Source organism: Crotalus tigris, unplaced genomic scaffold, assembly GCF_016545835.1.
Source record: "Crotalus tigris isolate CLP2741 ecotype Arizona unplaced genomic scaffold, ASM1654583v1 scf7180000018693.663989, whole genome shotgun sequence".
Classification (NCBI taxonomy): domain Eukaryota; kingdom Metazoa; phylum Chordata; class Lepidosauria; order Squamata; family Viperidae; genus Crotalus; species Crotalus tigris.
This window is the reverse complement of record NW_024097152.1, coordinates 150,732-175,232: the sequence shown is the minus strand read 5'-3', so window position 1 is coordinate 175,232 and position 24,501 is coordinate 150,732. Positions and strand designations below refer to the sequence as shown.

The following is a 24,501-nucleotide window of genomic DNA, read 5'->3' as shown; positions in this document are numbered from 1 at the left end:
AATTGGCCAAGTTGGGGTATCCGGAGATTCCTGGGACAGATGAGTCCAAATTGTTCGATTGTATCAAAAGAGCCTTAGAAGGGAGTTTTGTCCTTCTCTTCCCAGATGAGGCTGCCCAGCTTGGTGGGGCTCTCCCCAGCTACGCGCTTCTCTTTCCTTAGGTAACACCAGTTGGCTGATGAGCCTAGAAAATCCACTGAGCCCCTTCTCTTCAGATATCAACAACATGCCCCTGCAGGAGCTCTCCAATGCCCTGATGGCAGCCGAGCGTTTCAAGGAGCATCGTGAGACAGCCCTGTACAAGTCTCTCTCGGTCCCCTCCTCCAGCTTGTCCACGGGAACTGCCAAGCCGTCTCTCCTGCAGCGCTCCAACACAGGTGAGGCAAAGCTCGGGAGGCTGCTGGGCCACCCCGATGGAGCCCACAGAAAGCATGACCTTCCCAGCGGTCCCAAGCTGGCTTCACTTCGTAGGAGTTGTTTTGCACAGAAAACTTTGAAACACCCCCAGGCTTCCTAAAAGACCAGGTTCCATTCAGGATAGTCTGAGATCTGTGAATAATCAGGTTGAAAGTCTCTGTTAAAAAGCCATCAAAAACACATACTGAATAAGTTCCAGCCTTTAATGTAGAAATGCAAGATAAAAATGTACATTCAGTAGATGTGGGTCCATATATTGATTTGTTTTATGGGCCGTAAAAACTAGCAGATCTTTCTTGCTACTCTCCCAAAATGGAACTAAAATCTACATTATCTCTAGCCAGGCAGATGAGGATAGTTGTATTCTTCAACTGGATGCAGATTAGAACAAGACGTTCTATGGGAAGCATACTGAGTTGCCCAGCTGGTGCTTGCTTCTGCCTTGGCTGACTGCAGCTTCAGTCTGTGGTGCAGCCCAAATACTGTGTAGGTTCTTGGAGAGTTGTACAGGTAGTTCATACTTAATGGCCACAATTGGGCCCGGAATCTCAGTCATTTAGCGAAATGGTTGTTAAGCAAGATGTCACATGACTGCTTTGCTTAACAAGTGCAGTTTTGGCACTCCTGTTGCAGTCATTAAGTGATGCGTGGATTAAGGGGCCTGAGTCTCTGGTAAAGAGTACAGGTGGGTGGGGTGGGTGGCTCTGCTCATGAGTTGAAAATCCTCCCTGCTAAAATCCAAGCAAGGTTTTCAGCCCCTGGGGGAGAGGCGCTCACAGGTGGCCAGCGCCAGGCTTCCCAGGGCTTTCCCCCAGGGCCCGAAGGCACCCCGTGCTCCTTAACTGACTGCACGCCTCTGTGCTTGGATTTCAGCTCCCTCTTCCCTTTAGGGGCTGGTTGAAAGAGCTGCCTGCCGGAGGAGGTCTGCTCCCCTCTGCAACACCTTCTGCAGGATGCAGAAATGGAGCTTAAACCCTCCATTATCCATCCTGCAGGAATATATCCGTCCTCCTCTGTGCACGGAAGGGAGCTCCAGTCGGGTGCAGGAACAGAGCTCAGATCTTCAGGAGGAGTTTGGCTTCCCTCTGCAGACAGGATGACTTTGGCAGGTTCAGGAAGAGAGCTCAGATCTTTGGTCATAAGTTGAGGACTATCTGTAATTGCTTTGCTGGTCGTAATTGCTTTGGAACAAGAGGCAGCAATGCTTACATTCTGCTCTGCAGTAATTCTGACTCTGCCACAACGGTGGCATGTAGAATGGTTCCCCTTCTCATGCGGTTACCGAATAATTTCACACAAAATGCTTGGAGTTTAGGACTCACTAGTCTCTCTTCAGAAAGTTGCACCACTGTGGAAGAAAATTCTTACCTTGGGATGCTGATTCACTGTGCTGTCTCTGTTTTGTGAAGGCAAATTTTGAAGTTTTACCTCTACTGTCAGATCTTTACTGAGGGTCTGTTGTAGTCACATCTTCCATTTTTGGCATCTGAGAAACAAGCTCTGCGCTACAATTGATCTTTTGTGCTTTTTGCACACACTTAATCCAATGTGTTCAGCAACAATTAATTGTAACTGTTATTATTGCCAACCCATTAGAGGAAGATTTCTCTACCTTGGCAAGTTTAAAACTCCCAGCTAGAATTTCATAGCCAGCAGTCCACAATTCTTAAACTTGCATTAGAGATGCCAGTCCCGTCCTCTCTGGATAGGTCCATTAATTTTTGTGTTGGGCTGCTACTGGTAGCAAGGCCTGTATCCGTTCCACCAATCCTCCTGCCATTGTGCTTCCTCCGGCTCCTCAGTCAGACAGAAGCAGGTCCTCTGGATGCTGCCAGACAGCGGCGTCTGTCTCTTGGGACCCCCAGGCTCAGCCCAGGCCTCGCAGTTGTCATTAACCTCTGTTTCCCCTCTGGGCTCAGTCGCAGAACAAGACTTGCCTGTTCCTTTACAGGAGAGCCTGAGCTTGACTGGCTGGTCTCATGGTCTCATTTCCTCCAAGAAGATAGTGGTGCCAGATGCTGGTGCACATGCATGTAATTTCATCCAGGGTAGATTAGCACAGTGTCTCCTTCTTGCCTTTGGCCCTTCAGCAATATCCTGGGGTTAAAAGAGCCTTCTCCATTACTGGGCCATCTCTAGAGCTGAGAGAACGAGCAGCTGTGCTGGTTTACTATCTCCAGCAGACGATGGATGGATATCCGTCAGCATCCCTGCTTCTATCTCTTTACTGGTGGATGGCCAGTCCAAGGCCTCTTTTCCCCTTGTATGGTCTCCAGCCAAGGGACGAGGTGGCTCTCGAATTGGAATGCTGGGCTGACAATCGGCAGGCTCGCATTTGAGACAAGACCTGTTGCTGCTGCGGGACGGGGTGAGCTCCCGTCTGATGCTCCAGCTCCTGCTGACCCAGTAGTTCAAAAGTGGGTGACCATGAGTAGATTAATGGGTACCCCTTCGGCGGGCAACGTCATGGGGAGACAAAAGGAGCCTCCAACTGGGCGTGCCTCCAGCAACAGTGATGTCATCGGCAAATCCTTTGCTGCTTCCAACATGGAAAAATAAAATCTCCAGTCTTTCAGTGAATATGTTCTCCCTGTGGTGCATTGGCTTGACCTTGAAATCTGTTGGCCAGAGCAGCCTCTACAATCTAGTTTCTCATCTGGTGTAGGACTCAGTGGTTCTGATGCTCCCATTTGAAGAAGATGACAAGACTCTCGGTCTGGCTTGTGGACAGTGACAGTCATCTCAAAGCAGCTTGACAAATTATATCAAGTGCAGGATGAGCCTGTAACTTCTATACTCCTGCTCTCAATGCCACCAAGCTAAGCTGGCTCGGCCTCCCCCAGTTCCCATCTGGTGGGGCGGAGATAAAAAAATCTCAGCCACAGTGCAGGAGAAGAGGCAGAGCCCGGGTGTGGAGCCAAAAAAGGAACCGCTCTGGAGTCCTTATGTTCCCACAGGTGGTCCAAGTCCAGCCCCCCCCCCCTGAACTCTTATCTAGTGCCAGTTTCAGTGTTGAGCCATTAGTTGACTAGATTCTTGTGCAAAGGCACAAACAATAAATCTGGAACTAAATGTGTACTCCAATTTTTGGGGCCTGACACCGAGGTTGGTTAAGGGAGACAGTTGGATTTCTTTGGAGGAGATGCTGCTTTAACTGTCCTCTTTTCTACAAAGGGACGATTGCTAATGATTTTTCACCGTTAGGGCCAGTGTGGAAGAGCAGCATTCTCCTAGTTTTGTCCACCCTTTCCTGAAAGCCTTTATGGCAGATCAGGATGGATGAGAGTTACAGGAGCCAGACTTTCAGGCTTTAATTAAAGTTTACTTCACTCAGTTGTCTACTTACTTTTATATTTCCTTCGCATTCTTTAATTAAATTACGAGATTTATGAATTTATACTTTTACAGTCCAGAAGGACAGTCTAATTAACTTGTCAAACTTTTTCTTTTCACTGCTGAATACTCTAATTTTTAAAACAACTTTAGAGCTATAGATTTGCTCAGAAGGATAATGATGATTACGAATTATATAAAATTGACATAGTCTCCCTTTAATTCTTTGTCGGTAAATTTAAATTTAACACATAAAATTGACACAGTAACAATTTTTGTGTGAAAAGCTTATTGCTTTCATTCTATTTACTTCACTATTCAAAACATGGGTATGCTGCATGTTTTGCTATAGATACTGTTCCAGACATGAAGATGCAGGTTTTCCATCAGATAAGATACAATAATGTATGTGTGAAATTACACACCAATACATTAATTGTAGTAAATACAGTATGTAAAAACACATTGCATTTGAGAAGAAACTGTTTTCTCAAATATATACAAATTGTACATATGAAAATGTATTTTTGTGCTTGCTTTTTAAAAAATAATATGTAACTAAGAAACCCCGTAAATGTGTGCGTGTGCACATCTATGTTACTAATATAATAGAAAAGGCTCCAGAAAATATATCATAATCAAAACAAGTTCAGAAAAGTGACTAAGTTAAAACTTAATTGCAATGAATCAGGTATAGATTTGTACTTTCAGTGTGGTATAATAATTTTTACATTCTATGAGGTAAATGAAATTGATTTTAAGTTCCACAAATCTTTTAAAAACTGTTTTGCCAAAACTGAGTTTATCCTAAATGATAGTATTATGAAATGTTTTAAAAGTCACAATTTACCTAACATCCTTTGATTTTTGCATATTCACAAATTGGCTACCTCACATAATGATAACTACAACTCAGTATTTAATTTAAGCATTAAGCGCCTATTTAGGAATTAATTCTCAAACAAGGGTAACAATCCTTACAGGATTCAGTGAGTTCAGAGAGGAGTAAATTTAGATTTCTGAATGATCAGATCTACATAATTATCTGATAAGACTGAAATGATGGAAAATTAACTTTGTCTTTCCTAGCAGGAAATTACAATTTATGGTGAAAATCTTGAAAGATGCCTCTGTTAGAGAAAATTATTTAGTAGTGTATAAATTCACCCCCCCCCCCTTTTCTCTTTTCTAAATCATCCACTGCAGAAAATATTAGAAACTTCAGGTGTCCTATTCATCCATCTCTGCTTCTGAGGCTGGGCTTTTACACACATTCATTCGTTGTTGCAGTTATTTCCCCCCCCCTCCATATTGTCTGTCTGTCTCTCCTCTCTTTCCTTTTGATATAGCTCCTTCCTTGGTTTTCCCTCCACAGTGGCCTCTTTCTCTGCCATGGGCCTGACCAGCTTCCCAGGAGGGTTGCACAGGAGCATTTCCTGGGCAGGTATATTTGCATCTTTTAAAGGAGGGTTTTTGCTGTTTGGTTTGGCTTTTAAAGAGCGCCTTGGTATAGAAGGAAGCATGACTGTGATTCATACCTAGGGTTTTTCTCCCTCCCTTCCAGCCATCCATCTTTTTCATCAATTGTTGGAAGTAGGAAGGGGAAGGAAGGTGGACCAGCCAGAGGTGGACTCTGGTCCCCGGGAGCTCAAAAGGCCCAGAGTTTAGAAAGACAAAATCTGCTGTTCCTTTGACCTTTTCTGACCACTTCAGTTTCCCTTCTATTTTCTGTAGTGTTCAGCTGTACTTCCTTGTGGTTGTGTTATACAAGTGACTCTGCTCCAGTCTTAAGCTATAACGTTCACACTGTAACGGTTGGAAGCCAAGGGGCTCAGATATGAACTAAAGAGTTGGGTCTTTGTTCAGTGCAAAAGCAGCCCCCGATGGTGCACAGCGTAGGCCGTCCTGTCCAAGGGGTGCTCAGACCCCTGAGAAGCCTTTTTCAAACTGTTGCTGCTACTTTAAAATAATATCAGAAAATTAGGGCAAAACTTGCCTTATCCTTCCCATTACCTTGTCACCAGCCCCAGCTATACTTCTTTATCAAGTATATGAAAATGTGATAGAAGTATATGATAAATAAAGCATTTGCTAAAAAACAGGAATTCTAATTGGGCATTTGTGAAGTTGGCCAAAACTTCTGCTTGAACAGTTTAACAGATCAGCCCATTAGCAAAGGATGGGTGGTTGTAACACTAAATCTGAAATAACTATTCTGAAATACGCTACTCTGAATTTCAGCCAATGTCCTTAAGGCTAGTGGGTTTTTTCCTCTGTTGCTGATTCTATTAACTTATTTTATAGGTAGAAAAATACGTTTTAAAACCTACCTTAAAAAAGAAACTGTCTTTGGACCTGCCCAGCACCCCACAATCTAATCCAGGCCACAAAGCCACCCACCCCCTGTCCTACAGGATTGATTCAAGGGTTCAGTATTGTTGGCACCTAGTGACATCTTAATAAGGTTTGTGTAGAAATCTTGGTTTCTGTTCACACCTCTGCATATTGGAAGAAAAGAGCAAAATACTCAAGAACTGAGTTGGAATTCATGAGCTTCTTGTCTGACTCCCATTGGGCCCTGAATGAAGCAGCTGAACGTGATCCTAGGCAAGCTTCCTTTCTGGGCTTCACCAATACTGGAAAAATAGTATCACCTCTGGAGTAGGACTGTTGTATGTATGTATCATAACAAGAGTCCATATGTGATATACTTTGGGCAAAGTTGTTAAAAACATTGGACTACGCATTCTTCACTTGGTCTACTGCAGTTGTTCCTTTGTAGGAGGAACAGGCTGGGGAATTCTGGGAGTTGTAGTCCAGAGTTAAAAGTTGCCAAGGTTGAAAAAGACTAGGTCGTTCTAATTTTTGTTTGAAAAAACAGCAGTCCGGTGAATTGGAAGTGAGGTACTTTGCAAAACACCAGAGTTGCAGGAAGAGAGGATCCTGCATTCAGAAAATATTCCTCCACCTGTCATTTCTTGCTCTTTTGTGTCTCTTGACAGAATCTGCAGTTGTGTTAGAAGAAGGAAGCCCCCCAGATGCAGATCGGAAAGGAGTGGAATTCCACCCTGAATCTCAAGAGATTGAAGACTTTGAACCAATGTGTTTGGGGCAAGGCCTGGGTGAGGAGAGATTAGGCCGAGGAGCCTATTATCGGGTAAGACAGCTCCTTCCTGCCCTGTTTGACCATCAGGCAGAGCTGCTCAAGGTGCTTCCTGATTGGAAGAGGTCCATTAAGATCTGGGATGTCCTTGAGAGGCAGAGCTTCAGGGATTCCCAGGAATTTGCAAGTTCTGGTCAGATAACTGAATTGATTGCAGTATATGAATAGTAGTCATGGGGCAGGTAGAATTGCTCCTTGAAAGGAGATGTCACTATTGAACATAGAATAAAAGGGTCAGAAGGGATCTTGGAGGTCTTCTAGTCCACAGGTTGGCAACTGCGGCTCTGGAGCCGCATGCAGCTCTTTGAGCCTTCCCCTATGGCTCCCAGCCTCCTTTGCCATTTGCAGAGAGAGACAGAGACAGGCACTTGCATTCTCTCTCTCTCTCTCTCTCTCTCTCTCTCTCTCTCTCTCTGTGTGTGTGTGTGTGTGTGTGTGTGTGTGTAAAAGAGTGGACTCACGGTATTCTCTGACGAGCTGAAAAGCTTATTTGGACGGAGCTCCTCTCTTTGCTCCGTCTCAGCAGGAAGCAGGAGAGAGCTAGCTAGCCCAGCTATGCTGACTCAGGAATTCTGGGAGTTGAAGTCCATGAGTCATAAAAGAGCCGAGGTTGCCTACCCCTGAGCTTGTTGGACAACAGCTTGAAGCCAGCTTGCCAGGTGAGCAGAAGATCGGAGAAAGGGAGAGAGAGGGGGGGGAGAGAAAGAGGGAGAGGGAGAGGAAAGAGAGGGAAAGGAAAGAGAGAAAAAGAAAGAGAAAGAAAAAGAGAAAGAGGGAGAGGGAGGGAGGGAAAGAGACAGAGAGACCCTTTTAACATCTAAAATGAAGATAACACTGCATATATCCTTTTTTACCTTTATTATAGGTATGTGTATATATGTATGTATGTGTGTGTGTATATATATATGTGTGTGTGTGTGTGTGTGTGTGTATATGTATGTATGTATGTATGTATGTATATGTAGGTCTTTGGTTATTCAGGTTTTCTCCCACGTCAAATTGGAAGTGTCTTGGCGATGTTTCGACGAAGTCTCATTCGTCACCAAGACACTTCCAATTTGACGTGGGAGAAAACCCGAATAACCAAAGACCTACATACAAACACCTGCAAAAACCTCAGAAAACAAATACGCACGCACGCGCACACACACACACACACACACACACACACACACATACTAAAGATAAAAAAGGATATATGCAGTGTTATCTTCATTTTAGATATCAAAAAGGGTTTGCGGCTCCCAGTGTTTTGTTTTCAGTGGGAAATGGGTCCAAGTGGTTCTTTGAGTGTTTTGGGTTGCCTACCCCTGTTCTAGTCCAACCCCCTGCTTGAGCTGGAAACCATATTCCATCCTGGACCAATGGTTGTTCAATCTTTTCTTGAAAAGTTCCAGTGATGGAGTACCCTCGACTCCAGGAGACAAGCTGTTCCATTGATTAATTATTGTCAGGAAATTTCAGAGGAAAAAATCACTGTAAACTCTGTAGAAAGGAAGAACAGAAGCCACTATAAATTCTTTTGGATTTTTTAAAATCCAATTTTCATTAAAGAACGTTTCACAATGTAAAAAATGCACATTTTAAAAAAATAAAGAAAGAAAAATAGTAAATAGACAAGAAAGAAAAGAAGGAAAGACAAATGATAAAGAAAAAAATGGGCTTCTACTCTTCTTGACAATGGTTATAAATGCATTTCTATTCTACGTTCTCTCACTAGGATTACATGATAATTTCCTTCTTTCCATCATCTGTCCTTTGTAATTGTCAGTCCCGTAAATCGCAAGTTTATTTTTCCCCACTTCTGCAAAAAGTACATAAGGGATTTCCAATTACTAATAAATGTGGTTATTTTCCTTTCCTCAATGGAACAAGTCAGTTTTGCCATTTTGGAAGACACTGTAGATCAGACATGCCAAACTTGCAATGTCATGTGACATCGCGCAACGTATTGGGACTGTTTTGCCATTGCCGGCAATGGGGTGGGCGCGGCTTCTGTGTGACACGTCCGGCCCACGGGCCGGCATTTGACATTCCTGCTGTAGATTGTTCAAGCCACAATTTGGAACACAAATTTTGGGTGCCTGTTGGGAGGAACATCCTAATGATAAGAATATTTTGTCAGTGAAACTAATGGCCTAGAAAAATGGCCAGCTCCCTTTGCCTTCCTGGCTGGGTAGAGGCAGGTCAGCTGCTGGTTGCCCAAGTGGTTGAATGTGTGCGGCTGTAATGGATAAGGAGGCAACATCAGTGCTTTGTGGCACAAATAGAACTGCTGTCATGGTTCCGAAAAGAAGCAGCTTTTCAAAGAACTTTGAGGCTTAAAGAATCCTTTATTTTCTGCATAGCTTTGGCACTAACAAAGTTAAGCCAAAAACTGAATCTTCCCTCCCCCAAACACCCGTAACAAAGCATAACTCACTCCTTCATTTTACAGTCATCAATCACATTCTCCAATTAATGCAAAGTGTGAAGTGCCCCTCCCATTACAGCTGACCTTGGCAACACTGTGCTCAGACATTGTTATGATTAACTAGCATATTTTCCCATCCACTAGGCTAGTATTATCTGCTTTAACTCTAGAAGTGCTACACAGGCTAAATAAGACAGGTTTGCTTCTTCATATATGGCAAGCAAGAACATCCGATGTTAGCAGTCTTGACAACTGCACCTGCAACTGCTGTTTTTGAGAGCCTGGCCTGTGTTAGAGAGCAGGGAAGTGGCCTTGTCGAGGTTGCCAGTGCTGGCCAAAAGGGTGGCTCCTCTGGGTGGAATTGTTCTGCAAAGTCCTCCCTAAGCAGGTGTCTGTTTCCCCCCCTCCCCTTGGCAGTCATTGTCAACTTCTAGTCAAGAGGAGAAGGCCACCAAAGCAGAAGATCTGGCCACTGTTGGCATTCCAATCGAAAGGGCCAGGAACCTGGAGGACAGCCGGGCCTTCGAAGCTCTCTCTTTCCAGCCTTCCCAGACCCTCAGCAAGTCCAGCTCCTCCCCAGAACTTCAGACTCTTCAGGAAGTCCTCAAGGATCCGGGCAGTGAAGAGTTGGCCCAGAAACTCAGCAGCGAAGGCAAATCCAAGTCTCAATCTGGGCACCTGGAAGAAGAGGCTGGCGGGGGCTGGCTGGCGAAGGGGGGAGATGACCAGGGCCCTGGAGAGATGAGGCTGGCTGTGGGGGGGCCTGCCTCTTCTCCCCACTCCCCAACTGGCCACCGCCCCCGGGGATACACCATCTCTGACTCGGCCCCCTCCAGGCGAGGCAAAAGGATTGAAAGAGACCCCTTTAAGGGAAGAGCAGCAGCTGCCTCCAACGCAGGAAAAGTTCCAGGTATCAACCCAAGGTGAGGATATTGATGGTAGAAATGGTCTGTTCCTCCTATTGAGCATTCATCAGAACTGGTCTCTTCTCCCAGAATCTAGGACAAAATTTAGAGAACTGATGAGATAGTGGTGTGGATGAGCAGCAGCTCCTGAAATGGGTAGAAACATCTTGGAAAAGCCTTGGGTTCAGTGCATGGGTGGGCGGACGGATCAATCTAAACCAAAATCTAAGGTTCAGTTTGCTTCGATTCAGTCACACCCCACATGCACTTGTAGATAATGTAAACATCTTTCCTGAGTTTATTGAGTAGAGTTTAGTAAGTCAAGGATGCTGAAGAACTGAAGAAACAATAATTGTGTTCTTACCTGCACTATTAGCTCAGAATTGTGATTCCCAAATAAAATGCCTGCAGAACACAAAGCCTCCTCCTCATTTAGCATTGGTAAGGATGGCCAGCACTTCCTGGAGAGGGTCCTGGGAGCATCTGCAGAAGCTGAATGCCACCTCGATCTCCTTTGCCCAGGCCTGGTCCCCTGTGGGACAGAGGCTCTTCTTAGGAGCATTCAGCTACTTCCGCTTTGAAATAGGACCGAGAGCTTAGTGGGGGTTTGTAACCTGATCCGGCCATAATAACAGTGCGTCAAGACTAAATGCCAGGAAGAATATCTTAAAAATTGCTCTCATCTCCAGTTTTATGAACAACTAGTTTTTTTTTTCTCCTTCTCTCAGGAGACAGGCTCGTGTGATTTACAGTCTGAAAATTGTGTGAGGGATTGTGTCTGGACATTTTGGGTAGTCGCCATCTCATTGTCCTTTTTCATGGTCTTTGCAATGTTTTGAGCAGACAACCAGAAACAACGTTTCCTTTTTCACATAGAAGCATTCATTGCAGATTATTGTGTCTTCCATAAGTGAACAGTGATATGAAGGCCTTAATTCTGATGCAGCTAAACAGGTTTTCTCCCCCCCCCCTCCACTTCAGCTTTGTGTTCCTGCAGTTGTATCATTCTCCTTTCTTTGGTGATGAATCCAACAAGCCTCTTTTACTGCCAAATGAGGTAAGCTTGAGCATGTTGTGTTTGACTCATTGATTGATTTTGTACCATTACATTATTGCTGACTCTTAGTGACCATGTAGATAAGATTTATTTATGATGATCTATAATAATAACAATAATAATAATAGAGTTGGAAGGGATCTTGGAGATCTTCTAGCCCAACCCCCTGCTCAGGGATCCCTATACCATTTCAAACAAATGGTTGTCCAGTCTCAAAAAACTTCCAGTGGTTAGAAATCGGGGGGTGGGGAATGGAGCCTTGTTCCCCTGTGCCTGTGTTGCCGCGACGTCACCGAAAGTCACCCTATAGAGGCGACTGGCCAAAGGGCAAAGCTTTGTAGATCACGGGCCAGCAGTAGCTGACCCGCTTGATCCAAAGAAGCCTTGGGACTGGCAAGAAGAAAGGCTGACCGCACCCATGCTGCCAGCCAGAAGCTGCTGATCGTCGGAGACAACGAACACAAATAAGCGGAAAGCAAAACAGCTGATCTGGGTGAGACTACTTTCCTTACCTGTCTACAAGTGAAAATATTGGTTCTGAAAAAAGCTCCCAAAAGCAAGAAATCAAGCTATAGGGAGGAGGGAATTTTTCTTTTATTCATCCCTCCTAAACTATAGGCGGCGGTTTAAGCTTCAGGGGAAATTAAAAGTGACTTATAACATTGTGAAGATAGTTGAGGGACAGAAGAAGGATATTTTGGGAAGCTTTTACATTTATAAATTTTTTTTCTATTTTTTGTTTGGAAACCATTGGATTATAACTTTGTAAACTTTTTAAAGTTTGGCAGGAATGGAACCTAATGACATCTAGTGGCAAAACGAAGAATTACATTTAGCTTTGTAGCTTTAACCTTATTAAGCTATTATGATTGGAGCCTCAAAACTTGGCTAGAAGCCCAGACACAGCTTACAGTTTAAACTATTTAAAGTCCTTGGAATCTATAGTCCTGGAGATTGTGGCCAGAAAAGAGAAGAATCTTTTTGGGTTGCCTTTCTTTACAGGATGGATTACAATTAAAAATAAAAGTTGTTTTGAAGTCATCTGATTTCTCTGGATTACAAATACAGCTTAACCTAGAGTTTTTACAAGCTGTTTTGAGACAGAGTGAATAACAAGAAACTTCTACTAGCAAAACACTTTTGGATTACAATTTTTCCTTTTTTCCCTTTTGTTCTTTTTTTCCCCTTATTATTACTATTTACCTCTCCTATTTGTTAGGAGCCTATTGGATTACAAATTTTGATTTATTTGGTGGATTACAAAGTATGACTAAAAGATAAAGATGAGCGTCCCAAATCTATCTAAAGCTGGAAAAAATTAATTTCTGCTTCCTCCTCTGCTTCTGCAAGTCCAGTTTATCAGAGATCAATTGATACAATGTTCCAACAAAAAAAGGCTAACAACCTCCAGAAGGAAACACAAGCAACACTACAAGCAATCTAAGAGGCAGTTGTTACATGGCAGTTACAATGAGAAATCATGAGGAAATGAAAAGTGATCTTGAAAAATGAATAAAAAAATAACATGGACTCTCAATTTGAAAATTTTAAACACATGGTCACAAAAAATCAACAAAGAATTCAAAAAATAGAAGATAAATCAACTGAGGTTGACCAGAAATTAGAAAAGTTAAAAGATGAAAACTAGAAATTGATGTAAATAAATGGAGAATTAGAGGACTCGATAGCCGTCATGGAAATGGAAAAGGCTTCTTAAGATTTCAAAATATAACGGAAGACAAGGAACAGGACCTTCTAGACCTGATAACGGAATTATTGGCAGATGCATTAGAAATTGGGAAACAGGAAATGGAAGGAGAATTGGATCAGATCTATCAAGTCAATTCAAACTGCACTAGAAGAAATAAAGTTCCTAGAGAAGTACACGTTAGATTTCTTAAAAGATCCATAAGAGACGAGATTTTGAGAAGAGTAAGAGATGAACCTTTGAAATACAAAGAAAAAGAAATTGTAGTTCTCGAACATTCTTAGAAGAAAAAGAGAATCCCCAAGAGAATATCAATTTTTAACTAGAAAATTAATTGAAAAAGGAGTGAATTTCAGATGGCTGATCCCTAAAGGGATTTTAATTTATTGGGACACGAAAAGATATAGATTGGACACGCCACTTAAAGCAATGGATTTCTATGATAACTACAAAGCGTTTATGAAAGGAGGTGATTTTGAATCTGGTACAACAAGAGAAACAAAGAAACAGGAAGAGACAACTATAGAAGGAGCAGCTAAACCAAGAGAAGAAGAAGAAATTAAAAATACGTATACAGAAGAAGGGGCAAGACCAAGAGAACAGAGACAGATGAGATTGATTAGAAAATTAAGACCTAGATATAATTGAAAGAGATGGAGAAGGAAAGTGGGATCCTGTCAATGAATATAAACGGACTGAATTCCCCCTCAAAAAGGAAATTTTTTTTACACGACTACAAAAATTAAAAATAGATATAATTTGCCTCCAAGAAACACATATTAAGAGATAACACCATACATGGTTAGAACAACCAAAAATTGGTAAACTCCATTTTGCATTACCACAACAAAAGAAAAGAATAGTCCTATATATTAAAGAAACAATGAAACCTAAACAAATTTATGTGGAGGAATATTAATGGTGGAAATAATGATGGACCAAGAACAGATACTGATGGTTGCAATATATGTACCAAATGATAAACAAGAACAATTTTACCAAAAACTATATAAAAATATTAGAATTGGACTATCGAAATTTTTGTATAATGGGAGACTTCAATAATAGATGAAACTTTGGACTATAAAAGCACTAAACAAGGCAAGAAAGGAAGAAATATATTACCTAAACCATTTTAAAAATGGCAGAAGAATTCTGTATTCAAGACATGGAGAGAGAAAAATCCAAAAAACTGCAGTATATTCAAATAGACATAAATCATGGTCTAGAATTAATATAATATGGATGTCCTTGGAACTTAGCACGATGATACAAGAAATAGAGATAGAAACTAATATCTGTTCAGATCACAATCCAATAAAGATGACTTGGAGAGGAGCCAAGAAAAAATTAAGATGGTCCTTGAACAAATCTATATTGAAAGAAAAAGAATTTATACAATTAGCGACAAAGGAAATGGACTTCTTTTTAAAAATAAATAAGAAAGAAGAGACGTCGCTTTAAATGTGTGGGACACAGCTAAAGCATATTTCAGAGAGTTGGCTATAACCTATACTGCTAAAAAGAATAAAGAAAACAACAGTTAAAGTTGACGGAAGAATTTAGAAAATTAGAATTGGAACTACAAATAGACCCACAAAAGAAAATATTTAAAAAGCAAATGGAGATAATAAAGCGTAAACTAAACTTAGTAGAGGTGGAAATAATGGCTCAATAGATTAAAAGGGGTAAACAGAACTTTTTTGAAAATGCCTATAAAGCAGGGAGATGGTTAGCATATAGGCTGAAAAAAGAAAAAGAAAAAACTGATAAACAAGTTGCAAGACCCAAAAGGTGAATTACAGTTTCAAAATGACACAATTAAATAAATTATTAAAGACTTTTATGAAATACTTTACAATGCAGAGGAAACTTCAAAAGAAAAAATACAGCAGTACTTAAAAAAAGCAGACTTAACAAAAATTCCAGAGAATATTTAAAACATATTAAATGGGAAAGTATCAATGATGGAGATAACAAAGGCCATAAAAAGGCAAAAAATGATAAGACCCCAGGCCCAGATGGATTACCTGCGGAGCTCTACAAATCATTACAAGATATACTAAGCCCAATATTGAAGGAACTTTGTAATGAAATACGTTTGGAGGCTAAAATACCAAATACATGGACTGAAGTTAACATTACCTTAATACCCAAAGAAGATTCTGACTTGACGCAAATAAAAAACTACAGACCAATATCATTGTTAAATGTATATAAAATTTTCGCTTCGATAATAGCAGAAAGACTAAAGTTTCTGACTGAATTTATACATACAGACCAAAATGGCTGTCTACCTAAAAGACAGATAAAAAATAACTTTAGAACGATCCTAGATGTTTTAGAGTTCTATGAAATTCATCCAGGGAAACAGATGGCTTTAATATTTCTAGATGCACAGAAAGCGTTGGACAACGTAAACTGGCAATTTATGTTCCAGCAACTAGAGGAAATGGATTTTACAAACATAATCAAAACAATTTATCATAAACAAACAGCTAAAATAATTGTAAATGGAGATCTTATAGAAAACTTTGATATTAAAAAAGGCACAAGGCAGGGATGTCCACTATCTCCACTATTATTTATATTAACACTGAAATATCGAATAGAAATATCAGGCAAGATATAGAAATTAAAGGACTGGAGATAAAAGATGAAAAATACAAACTGCAAGTATTTTCAGATGACTTGGTTTTCATATTAGAAGAACTGCTTGAAACAAGCGTTAAGCTTATGGAGAAAATAGAAGAATTTAGAGAAGTGTCAGGGTTGAAAATAAACAGAGGAAATACTAAAGTGCTAACTAAAAACTTAACAGAAAACCAAAAAATATGACTGTGTGTTTTTCTCACTCGTCTTTAATCCTTAGACCTTTGAGAACTCCATTCAGCTTCTAGATCAGATCCCTCCATATGACACTCACAAGATTGCCGTCTTGTATGTCGGAGAAGGACAGGTATGTGCCATGTCTGGTAACAGTATGTTCCTAGGTCACATTTCTGTCAGCAGAACCTCCTTGGAAGAGCTGGTCGCTTTTAGAAGGCCCCTTTCCTTGGAAGGGCCAGTTGCCCAACTGGATTGAAGGAGGACCCCTCTTCCACCGCAGGCCGGGCAGCTCTCCTCTCAGGAGTTGCATGAACAGTCCTGGCGGCGGTTGAGTACACAGTTAATCCTGAAAGTGCTTGAAGTTTCAGACATAAATACTCAACAATGGAGCCCTTGCAGTAGCGTGGCCTTGGGTTCCTCTTGCGTTGGCTCTGCTCCGAGCGTCTGCTTTCCTCCTTGTCCTGCAGAGCAGCAACGAGCTCACCATTCTGTCCAATGAGCACGGCTCCTACAGGTACACCGAGTTCCTGACTGGCCTGGGCAAACTCATTGAGCTCAAGGACTGCCAGCCAGACAAGGTTTATTTGGGCGGTCTGGATGTGTGTGGAGAGGATGGACAATTCACCTACTGCTGGCACGATGACATCATGCAAGGTATGGGAGGTGGTGGAGGCAGCTTCTCGCCTGCATTCACCTCCACCTCCATGTTGGAGCCGTTGAGAAGCTATTTTGAAGTGTGAAGGGAATGTGATCCCCAGGGCAGTTTGATTCTCCAGGGTCCGGGATGTCAGCTGTATTGATGTGGGAGTCAAGGCAGTGAAGAAACATAGTCACTCCCTCTAGAAGGGGATCAGCTACAGCGATGCCATTTCACGCCTCCATGCTGTGAGTTGCTGGACAGATGTTGGCATCTACCTTGAGCTGGCATGAACAAACAGATGTCCCAGCTGAGGAACTCTTCAGAGGATGAGGCTTGTTGGGTTCCTGGACTATGAGATGGTGGGGGAGGTTCTGCAGAACTTAGCTGTTCCTTCTGATCAACTGAGTGAGAAAGATCTTTGCTGAGCAAAGTCCTTTCCCAGTTCTCAGCCCTTTTCTCCAAGCATGGAACTTGTGGAGTGAGATGGCTGCTCTCCATCCAGCAAGCCACCTAAAACCCCTTGGGCTGCCCAAGTAGTGGTCTCCAGATGGTCCTTTTTTTGCTGCTTGAGGTCTGAACTATCTGCAGCCATTTTCCTCACTCCTTGTTTTATAGCTATTTTCCATATTGCAACTTTGATGCCCACCAAAGATTTGGATAAAAATTGCTGTGACAAGAAACGACATTTGGGGAATGACTTTGTTTCCATAATTTACAATGATTCCGGGGAAGACTTCAAACTGGGGACCATCAAGGTAAGGAGAAAGGCTATCCGATTGGCCCGCCTCTGCCTCTGAGAGGGGCTTTCTGCCAGTCGACGGAGGGGAGAGGATGAAGAGGGGAGGGTGAGCTGCAAGTTGTCTTTGCTGTTCTAGGCTGAGAGGCAGCAAGATCCCGAGCCAATCGCTGCTCTTCTGAACGAAGAAGTCAGTGAAAGTGTCCCTGGGGGATTTTTTTTAGTTTGGACCCTGGCTTTTATGGGATGGGACGGGTTGGCCCAAGGAGTCTGCTCCCATTCTGGGTTCTGAACCGCTTTCCTACATTGTTGGTCCAGAGAAGTGATCACTGCTCAAGTAGACGAGACCAAAACTTTGTGGTCCTCCTTAGCCGGTTCCTACATGCTGATACTGCTTTTGCTTTCTAGGGCCAGTTCAACTTTGTTCATGTCATCATCAAACCGCTGGATTATAACTGCAACCTGCTTACTTTACAGTGCCGAAAGGGTATGCCCACCCTCTGCCTCTTCACTCAAGTTTGCGAAAGTGGGGGGGGAGGGTGTTGCAAATACTGTGGGCCTCATGACGGGATCAAAAAGCGGGTGCTGGTGGAATGAAATCTAGTAAATGCTGGAGGGTTGAGTGGGTTTCTGCTGTCACTATGCCAACTCCTCTCTCCCTGCCATCCCAGATATGGAGGGGCTCATTGACACAAGTGTGGTGAAGATTGTCTCGGACAAAAATCTTTCATTTGTTGCCCGTCAGATGGCGCTGCATGCCAACGTAAGTCTGCTTTGGGTGGGAGGGTACCTCCCCTTCTGCCGGCCCTACAAGGTAAACCAGGCTCAGAACCCAAGGCCCCGTAGGTCAGGACGACTTTTACTGTGAAGTTCTAGGAACTGAATCTTGCAGGTCTGGATGTGCTTCCCCCTCTCTCTCTTATGTGAATTAAGGAGGGGCTCCTTTTCTGACCCAGACTCCAGTCTCTCTGATGTGGCCGTTGCTTTGGCAGCAGCTCTTCCTCCTATCCCTCAGGGTCTCTCCCTCTGCCCTCTAGAGCTCCCAAACAGCATTGAATAAGCGGAGGGAACCTGCTCTGAGCACAAGACCTGCTGCCAGGAGCTGGACTCGCTTCCAGACCTGGCGGAGACCTTGAAGCTAAGTTCCTGTAGCAGCTGACCTCCCTGCAGAGCGGCTCCAGGCTTGGGTGGCTGGGCCAGTGCCTGCCTGCGCCCCCAGGATGCCTATTTTCATCCCAACCTGTACGGCAGGGGGGCTAGATTGGTTCGATTGGACTGTGCTGGGTTGGCTTATTCCGCAGTCAGGAGAGCCTCTCCGTTCAGGCAGCTCCTCCTCTCTCTCTCTCCCCTCAGATGGCGTCTCTGGTCCACCATAGCCGCTCCAACCCCACCGACACCTATCCCTCAAAATGGATCGCTCGGCTGCGCCACATCAAGCGGCTCCGGCACAGGGTAAGGGACCCTCTTCCCTCCTTTTGAGTAGCCACTCGCTTCTCCCAAACAGCCGGTGATATCTGGAGCCGTCCCGTCTCTTTCTTCACCAAAGGCAAACATGCTCTGGGAGACATACACCTTCTAGACCTCTTGCAATGAACTCTTGATTTATTCATTTTTAGCCCAAATCTGGGTAGCTCAGATTCCGCCCTTAATAGCTACCCAGCCTCCTGTAGGGAAGATAGAAGTGTTTAAAACTGTGATGATTTGATGTAAATAATTTCTGTAGTTGCCCATCCGGCAACAGTGCCTCTGGGAGGCATACAAAGATCAGACCCAAAATTATATGCAGTAGCCCATGACACCCCAGACAAACAGTGCATCTGAGACATAAAGACCGGCCCAGCAGCTGAGTCTTTGCGAGAAACTCCCTGGGCAGGGCCGCCTGGGAGGAGGCTGTTCCACAGGGCAGGGGCTGCCACGGAGGAGGCGCACACCATGGATCAACGTCTCTTTCTTCCAGATCCGAGAAGAAACTCAGTTCCAAGAGGCCAGTTTCCCCACTGTGCATCCTCCGGTCCCTACGAAAGCCTCTGCCCGTGTCCCTCAGGACCCAGCCCCCACCTACGAAACTGGACAGAGGAAGCGCTTGATCTCCTCCGTGGACGACTTCACAGAGTTTGTGTAGGGCAAAGACGGCCCTGCCACAACCTCTCTGCCGCAAAGCTGGCCCAGTTTCTTGCTCGCAGCCTCCAGCTGCAGCCACGTCAGCCTCTTCTCAGCCCATGAACTGAGATTGCAGCTTTGGACTCCCTTGAAAGCTGCTGGTCTAAAGAGACAAACAACTTTTGTGGGTTTTTCTAACCACCAGTTCTGTAATTAAGCTTTTTAAAGTGAATGAAGGCACAGCTCAGATTTATGACGTTTGTTTGAAATGGCAGAAGGAAACTCAGCAGCCCGACATTAATGACCCCAAGGTCTCCAGTGTTCCTCTAATGTCCTGGTAGAGTTTCATAAAATGTGCCTGCTGAGGATGATTTGTGACTCCTGTTCAGAGTTCAATCTTGCAGGAGCTGGGGAACCCTTGGTCTTCAGAGGAAAGCCAATATGGCAAATCTGAGTGGATTGTTATTTAAGCCGAGCTTCGGGAGGCATTTGGGGCTGATCACCAAACACGTTTGCTTAAATCGGTCCTAATTGTTGAGAGCAAAATTTGCATCAAATTTAGCAAGAGCTTTCTGAGGGAACTGGCAGCTCCCTTTTTAATAGGCTACAAGGCCAACACGAAATGTAAGCGTTTTCCTGAAGCAAGAATGTCATCTGCTATTCTAAATCTGTATCTCTGGAGTTCACTGGTTGGATGTTCTGTTTGTGTGGCCAAAGGCCCTTCTCTGGTTCAGACTGTCTGGTGTATTCATATAAAAATAGGGAAAGGTCTGACACTTTTCCCAAAAGGGGGGAGATTTGGGGGCAGCAATAAAACCTCATTCTGCTGTTTGGCTTTTCTGGTCTCTTATCTTTCCTTCGATGCAGGAATAAGGGGAGGGGGTGGAGGTTGGTTGTGCCTGGCCTGCCATTACTTCTCCAGACACCCTTTCCGGCAGAGAATGGGATCCTGGCTGTCGGCATCAGCCTCCCTTTGGGCGTGAACCAGGCAGACCTGTTAATTTCGTCCCGCAGGTGGTAAGGAGTCGCGCGCTGCTTCAGCACCCTTGACCCTGACACTGGGCAGAGCGAGCACTGGGTGGCTTTGGTGCCTGTCATTTTCTTAGTTGGAAGGGGCCCAGTGCGGGAATCCTCAGATCATCTCAGTTTGCCTAAATACCGTGAGGGAAAAAATTATTTGATCCCCTGCTGACTTTGTACATTTGCCCACTGACAAAGAAATGATCAGTCTATCATTTTACTGGTAGGTTTTATTTTAACAGAGAGACAGAATAACAACAAAAAAATGCAGAAAAACACATTTCAAAAAAGTTATAAATTGATTTGCATTTTAATGAGTGAAATAAGTATTTGATCCCTTATCAATCAGCAAGATTTACCTGTATAAAAGACACCTGGCTCCCAGGTGTCTTTTATACAGGTACCAAGCTGAGATTTCTTAAAGGAAGGGAGTGCTCCTAATCTCAGCTCGTTACTTGTATAAAAAAACATCTGTCCACAGAAGCAATCAACCAGATTCCAAACTCTCCACCATGGGCAAGACCACAGAGCTGTCCAAGGATGTCAGGGGCAAGATTGTAGACCTACACAAGGCTGGAATGGGCTACAAGACTATCGCCAAGCAGCTTGGTGAGAAGGTGACACAACAGTTGGTGCGATTATTCGCAAATGGAAGAAATACAAAATAACTGTCAGTCTCCCTCGGTCTGGGGCTCTGTGCAATATCTCACCTTGTGGAGTTTCAGTGATCATGAGAATGGTGAGGAATCAGCCCAGAACTACACAGAAGGATCTTGTCAATGATCTCAAGGCGGCTGAGACCATAGTCACCAAGAAGACAATTGGTAACACTATGCCATGAAGGAGTGAAATCCTGCAGTGCCCATAAAGTCCCCCTGCTCAAGAAAGTACATGTACAGGCCTGTCTGAAGTTTGCCAATGAACATCTGAATGATTCAGAAGACAACTGAGTGAAAATGTGGTCAGATGAGACCAAAATCAAGCTCTTTGGCATCAACTCAACTCACCATGTTTGGAGGAGGAGGAATTCTGCCTATGACCCCAAGAACACCATCCCCACCATCAAACATGGAGGTGGAAACATGCTTTGTGGGTGTTTTTCTGCTAAGGGGACAGGACAACTTCACCACATCAAAGGGACAATGGATGGGGCCATGTACCATCAAAACTTGGGTGAGAACCTCCTTTCCTCAGCCAGGGCATTGAAAATGGGTCATGGATGGATATTCCAGCATGGCAATGACCCAAAACACGCAGCCAAGACAACAAAGGAGTGGCTCAAGAAGAAGCACATTAATGTCCTGGAGTGGCCCAACCAGTCTCCAGACCTTAATCCCATAGAAAATCTATGGAGGGAGCTGAAGGTTTGAGCTACCAAACATCAGCCTCGAAACCTTAATGACTTGGAGAGGATCTGCAAAGAGAAATGGGACAAAATCCCTCCTGAGATGTGTTCAAACCTGATAGCCAACTACAAGAAACGTCTGACCTCTGTGATTGCCAGCAAGAGTTTTGCCACCAAGTACTAAGTCATGTTTTGAGAAAGGGTCAAATACTTATTTCACTCATTAAAATGCAAATCAATTTATAACTTTTTTGAAGTGTGTTTTTCTGGATTTTTTTTGTCGTTATTCTATCTCTTACTGTTAAAATAAACCTACCATTAAAATTATAGACTGATCATTTCTTTGTCAGTGGGCAAATGTAATTTTTTCCCTCACTGTAGGTTGTAGAATGGGTCATCATGCGACTGGCCCCATTTTACAACCTTTTTTATGGTGACAATTAAGCGAGCCCACTGTTTGCTATGGGGCACTTTTGCCCAAAACTAGAAGTAAACATCTGTTTCATCAAAACTATAAATTGCAGACTTCCGGTTCCGGATTGCGGCACCTCTAGCTGATGAAGAGACTTGTCTCCTTGTCGGCTAGCTTCCCTCTGCCGGTAGACCCTTAGGTGGGTCGAAAATCACCCTGGAGGGTACGACTTCTGTCGAGGAGGCTTTGCTCCGCTGCGGAGCAGCAGCAGTTCCTCCAGCTGTCCGAGCTATCTCTGAGGGCCGACGGAGAAGATCGGCCAGTAAAATGGCCCATCACCCTGCCGCTTCAAACTGCAAGTCAAAGAACATCTAAGCTGTAGGAACCACCGTGGTGAATCCAGGTGAGACTTTTCCTTGCTTCTCTCTTTACTCTATCTTTTTTTTTGTGCCTGTAAGAGCCTTGTTGGAATTATTTCCCTGGCTTGAAAAAGCAGCTTCTACATGTTTGGGAAGAAAGGCGTTGTATAAAAATAGAACAAAATTTTAAAGACTATATTTTATTTCCATATTTTTTGGGGTACAGAATTTTTTTTTTCTCTTTCTAAGAACTGTACTATCATTTTATGCTGGAAGATTATTTCTTTTTTTAACATACTTTAAAAGGCAGAAAAAAGGAAATGATGTCTGGAAAAGATCTTTTTTTAACCTACTGAGGACATCTAGTGGCGAAAACGTAATACTGCAACTTCTGGTTACTCTTTGAAGATGGAATAGATCTGACCTTCAAATTATTTTTGAAAAGAAAAGTTGTGCAGCTGTGGGAATTATGGGGGTGGACACTGCCTAACTTTTATTAAATATAGCCTCCACAAAAAAGAAAAAAGAGACTCTTTTTAATTACTATCAAAATGGAGAAACCTCAGTTACAATTAAACTGTAAACTTATATTGGAAAAGATTTATGAAGCTACTGCAGAAATACGTGCTACAATGAAAGAGTTTACTACAGAATTAAGATCCAGAAATCTCACTTCAGTCAAACTGATGTCCAGACTACATCTGACTATTCTATAAATCAAAACATACCAGAAGAGGAATCAACAGAGATAAAAGAGGAACTTATTCTGTCTTATAAACTTTCCATCTGTAACTTTGAGGAACAGAAGAAGCAAAGACTGAGATTTGAAACTACAAAGCAACGATGCTTTAAGGATGAGAGAAATAGATGCCTAATGCAGAGGATGGGATTCCTATCCTTTCAAAGGCCACTGCAAGCAACAAAAATAGATGTACTGGCTGAAAGGGAAGCTTGGTTGTGGAAACCTTCTTGGCACAGAAAAAAAGCCAGAATCAGACTGAAAAGAGAAATTTAAAATTGTGTAATGGATTAAAAGGCAATGTTGGATTTATGGACTGTTTTAAGGATTAAGATTTAGAGTTAGAAGTAAGAAAAAAAAATAGGAGGGTGATTATTAGAAGAGATATCTTAAATAGATTAAGAATCTACCTTTTGGAATAATAGGTTTATTTTGATGAAAATTATTATGCATTGGAATTGAAAAAATGTTGGCTTTTTAGATTTGGATGGTTTCAATAATTAACTGAGTGTTTTAAATTAGTAAGATGAGCTTTCTGTATGATAACAGATGTGATAAGACATGATAATCAATTGGATGACATTTGAATTTTGTTTAATGAATTGAAATGATTTAAGGTTTAACATTATTTTGTTATCTTAAAGAGATTTATCGATTGTGGGGTTATATATGTATAAGATAGATTAATATTTTATTTTAATTAGGATATCTACTGTATAGTGGAAGAAGAAATAAATGAGATTGGTGATAAAATGAGGGATGTGAGAGATTAAGAATTAGAATACATCAGGGATACCTGAATTGATAACTTGTTGATTTAAAGTAAAATTTGATTATGGTAATTGTAAACTGACAAAGTTTTAAAACAGGTTTAGCAGTAATAGAAATTTAAATTAGAAATGGAATATTTTAAACGTATTATGCTATTTGAGGGAAATAGAGAGGGGACAGTGAATGTATTGAGTCAAGTTGTTTATATATGTTTTTACTTTTGAATGTTTGATTACCCAAACACCACGGTGTGTCCTGAGTACTTTTTCTTAAGAATTAAAAAACAAATAAAATCTGTTTAAAAAAACCCAAAACTATAAATTGCAGTCGTGATTGGGGGATCTGGTGGATGGCCAAAAATGTAGGCCAGTTGCTGAGTGCCCAAAATGCGGCCACCTGAATGTGGGGGGGGGGGGAGGAACTGGCTGTCAGAACTTGGAACCGGGTTGAAAGAGCCTTTGGGGGGGGGGGGTCCATTGTAACTTGGAATGATTGCTAAATGACTCGTCCTAAGTTAAGGGTTCCCTGGATCGTGCACAAAGCTTTTTTGACAC

General features: G+C 42.8%; 1 protein-coding gene across 8 annotated transcripts in view; it reads left to right on the top strand.

Annotated features, from left to right (window-relative positions):
- Positions 1–20,136, top strand: part of TSC2 (TSC complex subunit 2) — a 51,763-nt gene extending 31,627 nt beyond the window's left edge. For 5 of the 8 annotated variants that reach the window (XM_039355571.1, XM_039355567.1, XM_039355566.1 and 2 more), the window contains 12 exons: positions 162–377; positions 5,126–5,194; positions 6,753–6,907; positions 9,744–10,249; positions 11,213–11,288; positions 15,869–15,955; positions 16,293–16,479; positions 17,081–17,220; positions 17,610–17,688; positions 17,873–17,964; positions 18,555–18,653; positions 19,159–20,136. In XM_039355571.1, coding sequence (XP_039211505.1) covers positions 162–377; positions 5,126–5,194; positions 6,753–6,907; positions 9,744–10,249; positions 11,213–11,288; positions 15,869–15,955; positions 16,293–16,479; positions 17,081–17,220; positions 17,610–17,688; positions 17,873–17,964; positions 18,555–18,653; positions 19,159–19,323 — 1,871 coding nt within the window. In that variant the 3' untranslated portion in view covers positions 19,324–20,136. The remainder of the gene's footprint in view (positions 1–161; positions 378–5,125; positions 5,195–6,752; positions 6,908–9,743; positions 10,250–11,212; positions 11,289–15,868; positions 15,956–16,292; positions 16,480–17,080; positions 17,221–17,609; positions 17,689–17,872; positions 17,965–18,554; positions 18,654–19,158) is intronic. The other 3 variants (XM_039355573.1, XM_039355570.1, XM_039355568.1) reach the window with 1 other exon arrangement.
- The last annotated feature ends 4,365 nt before the right edge of the window (positions 20,137–24,501 follow it).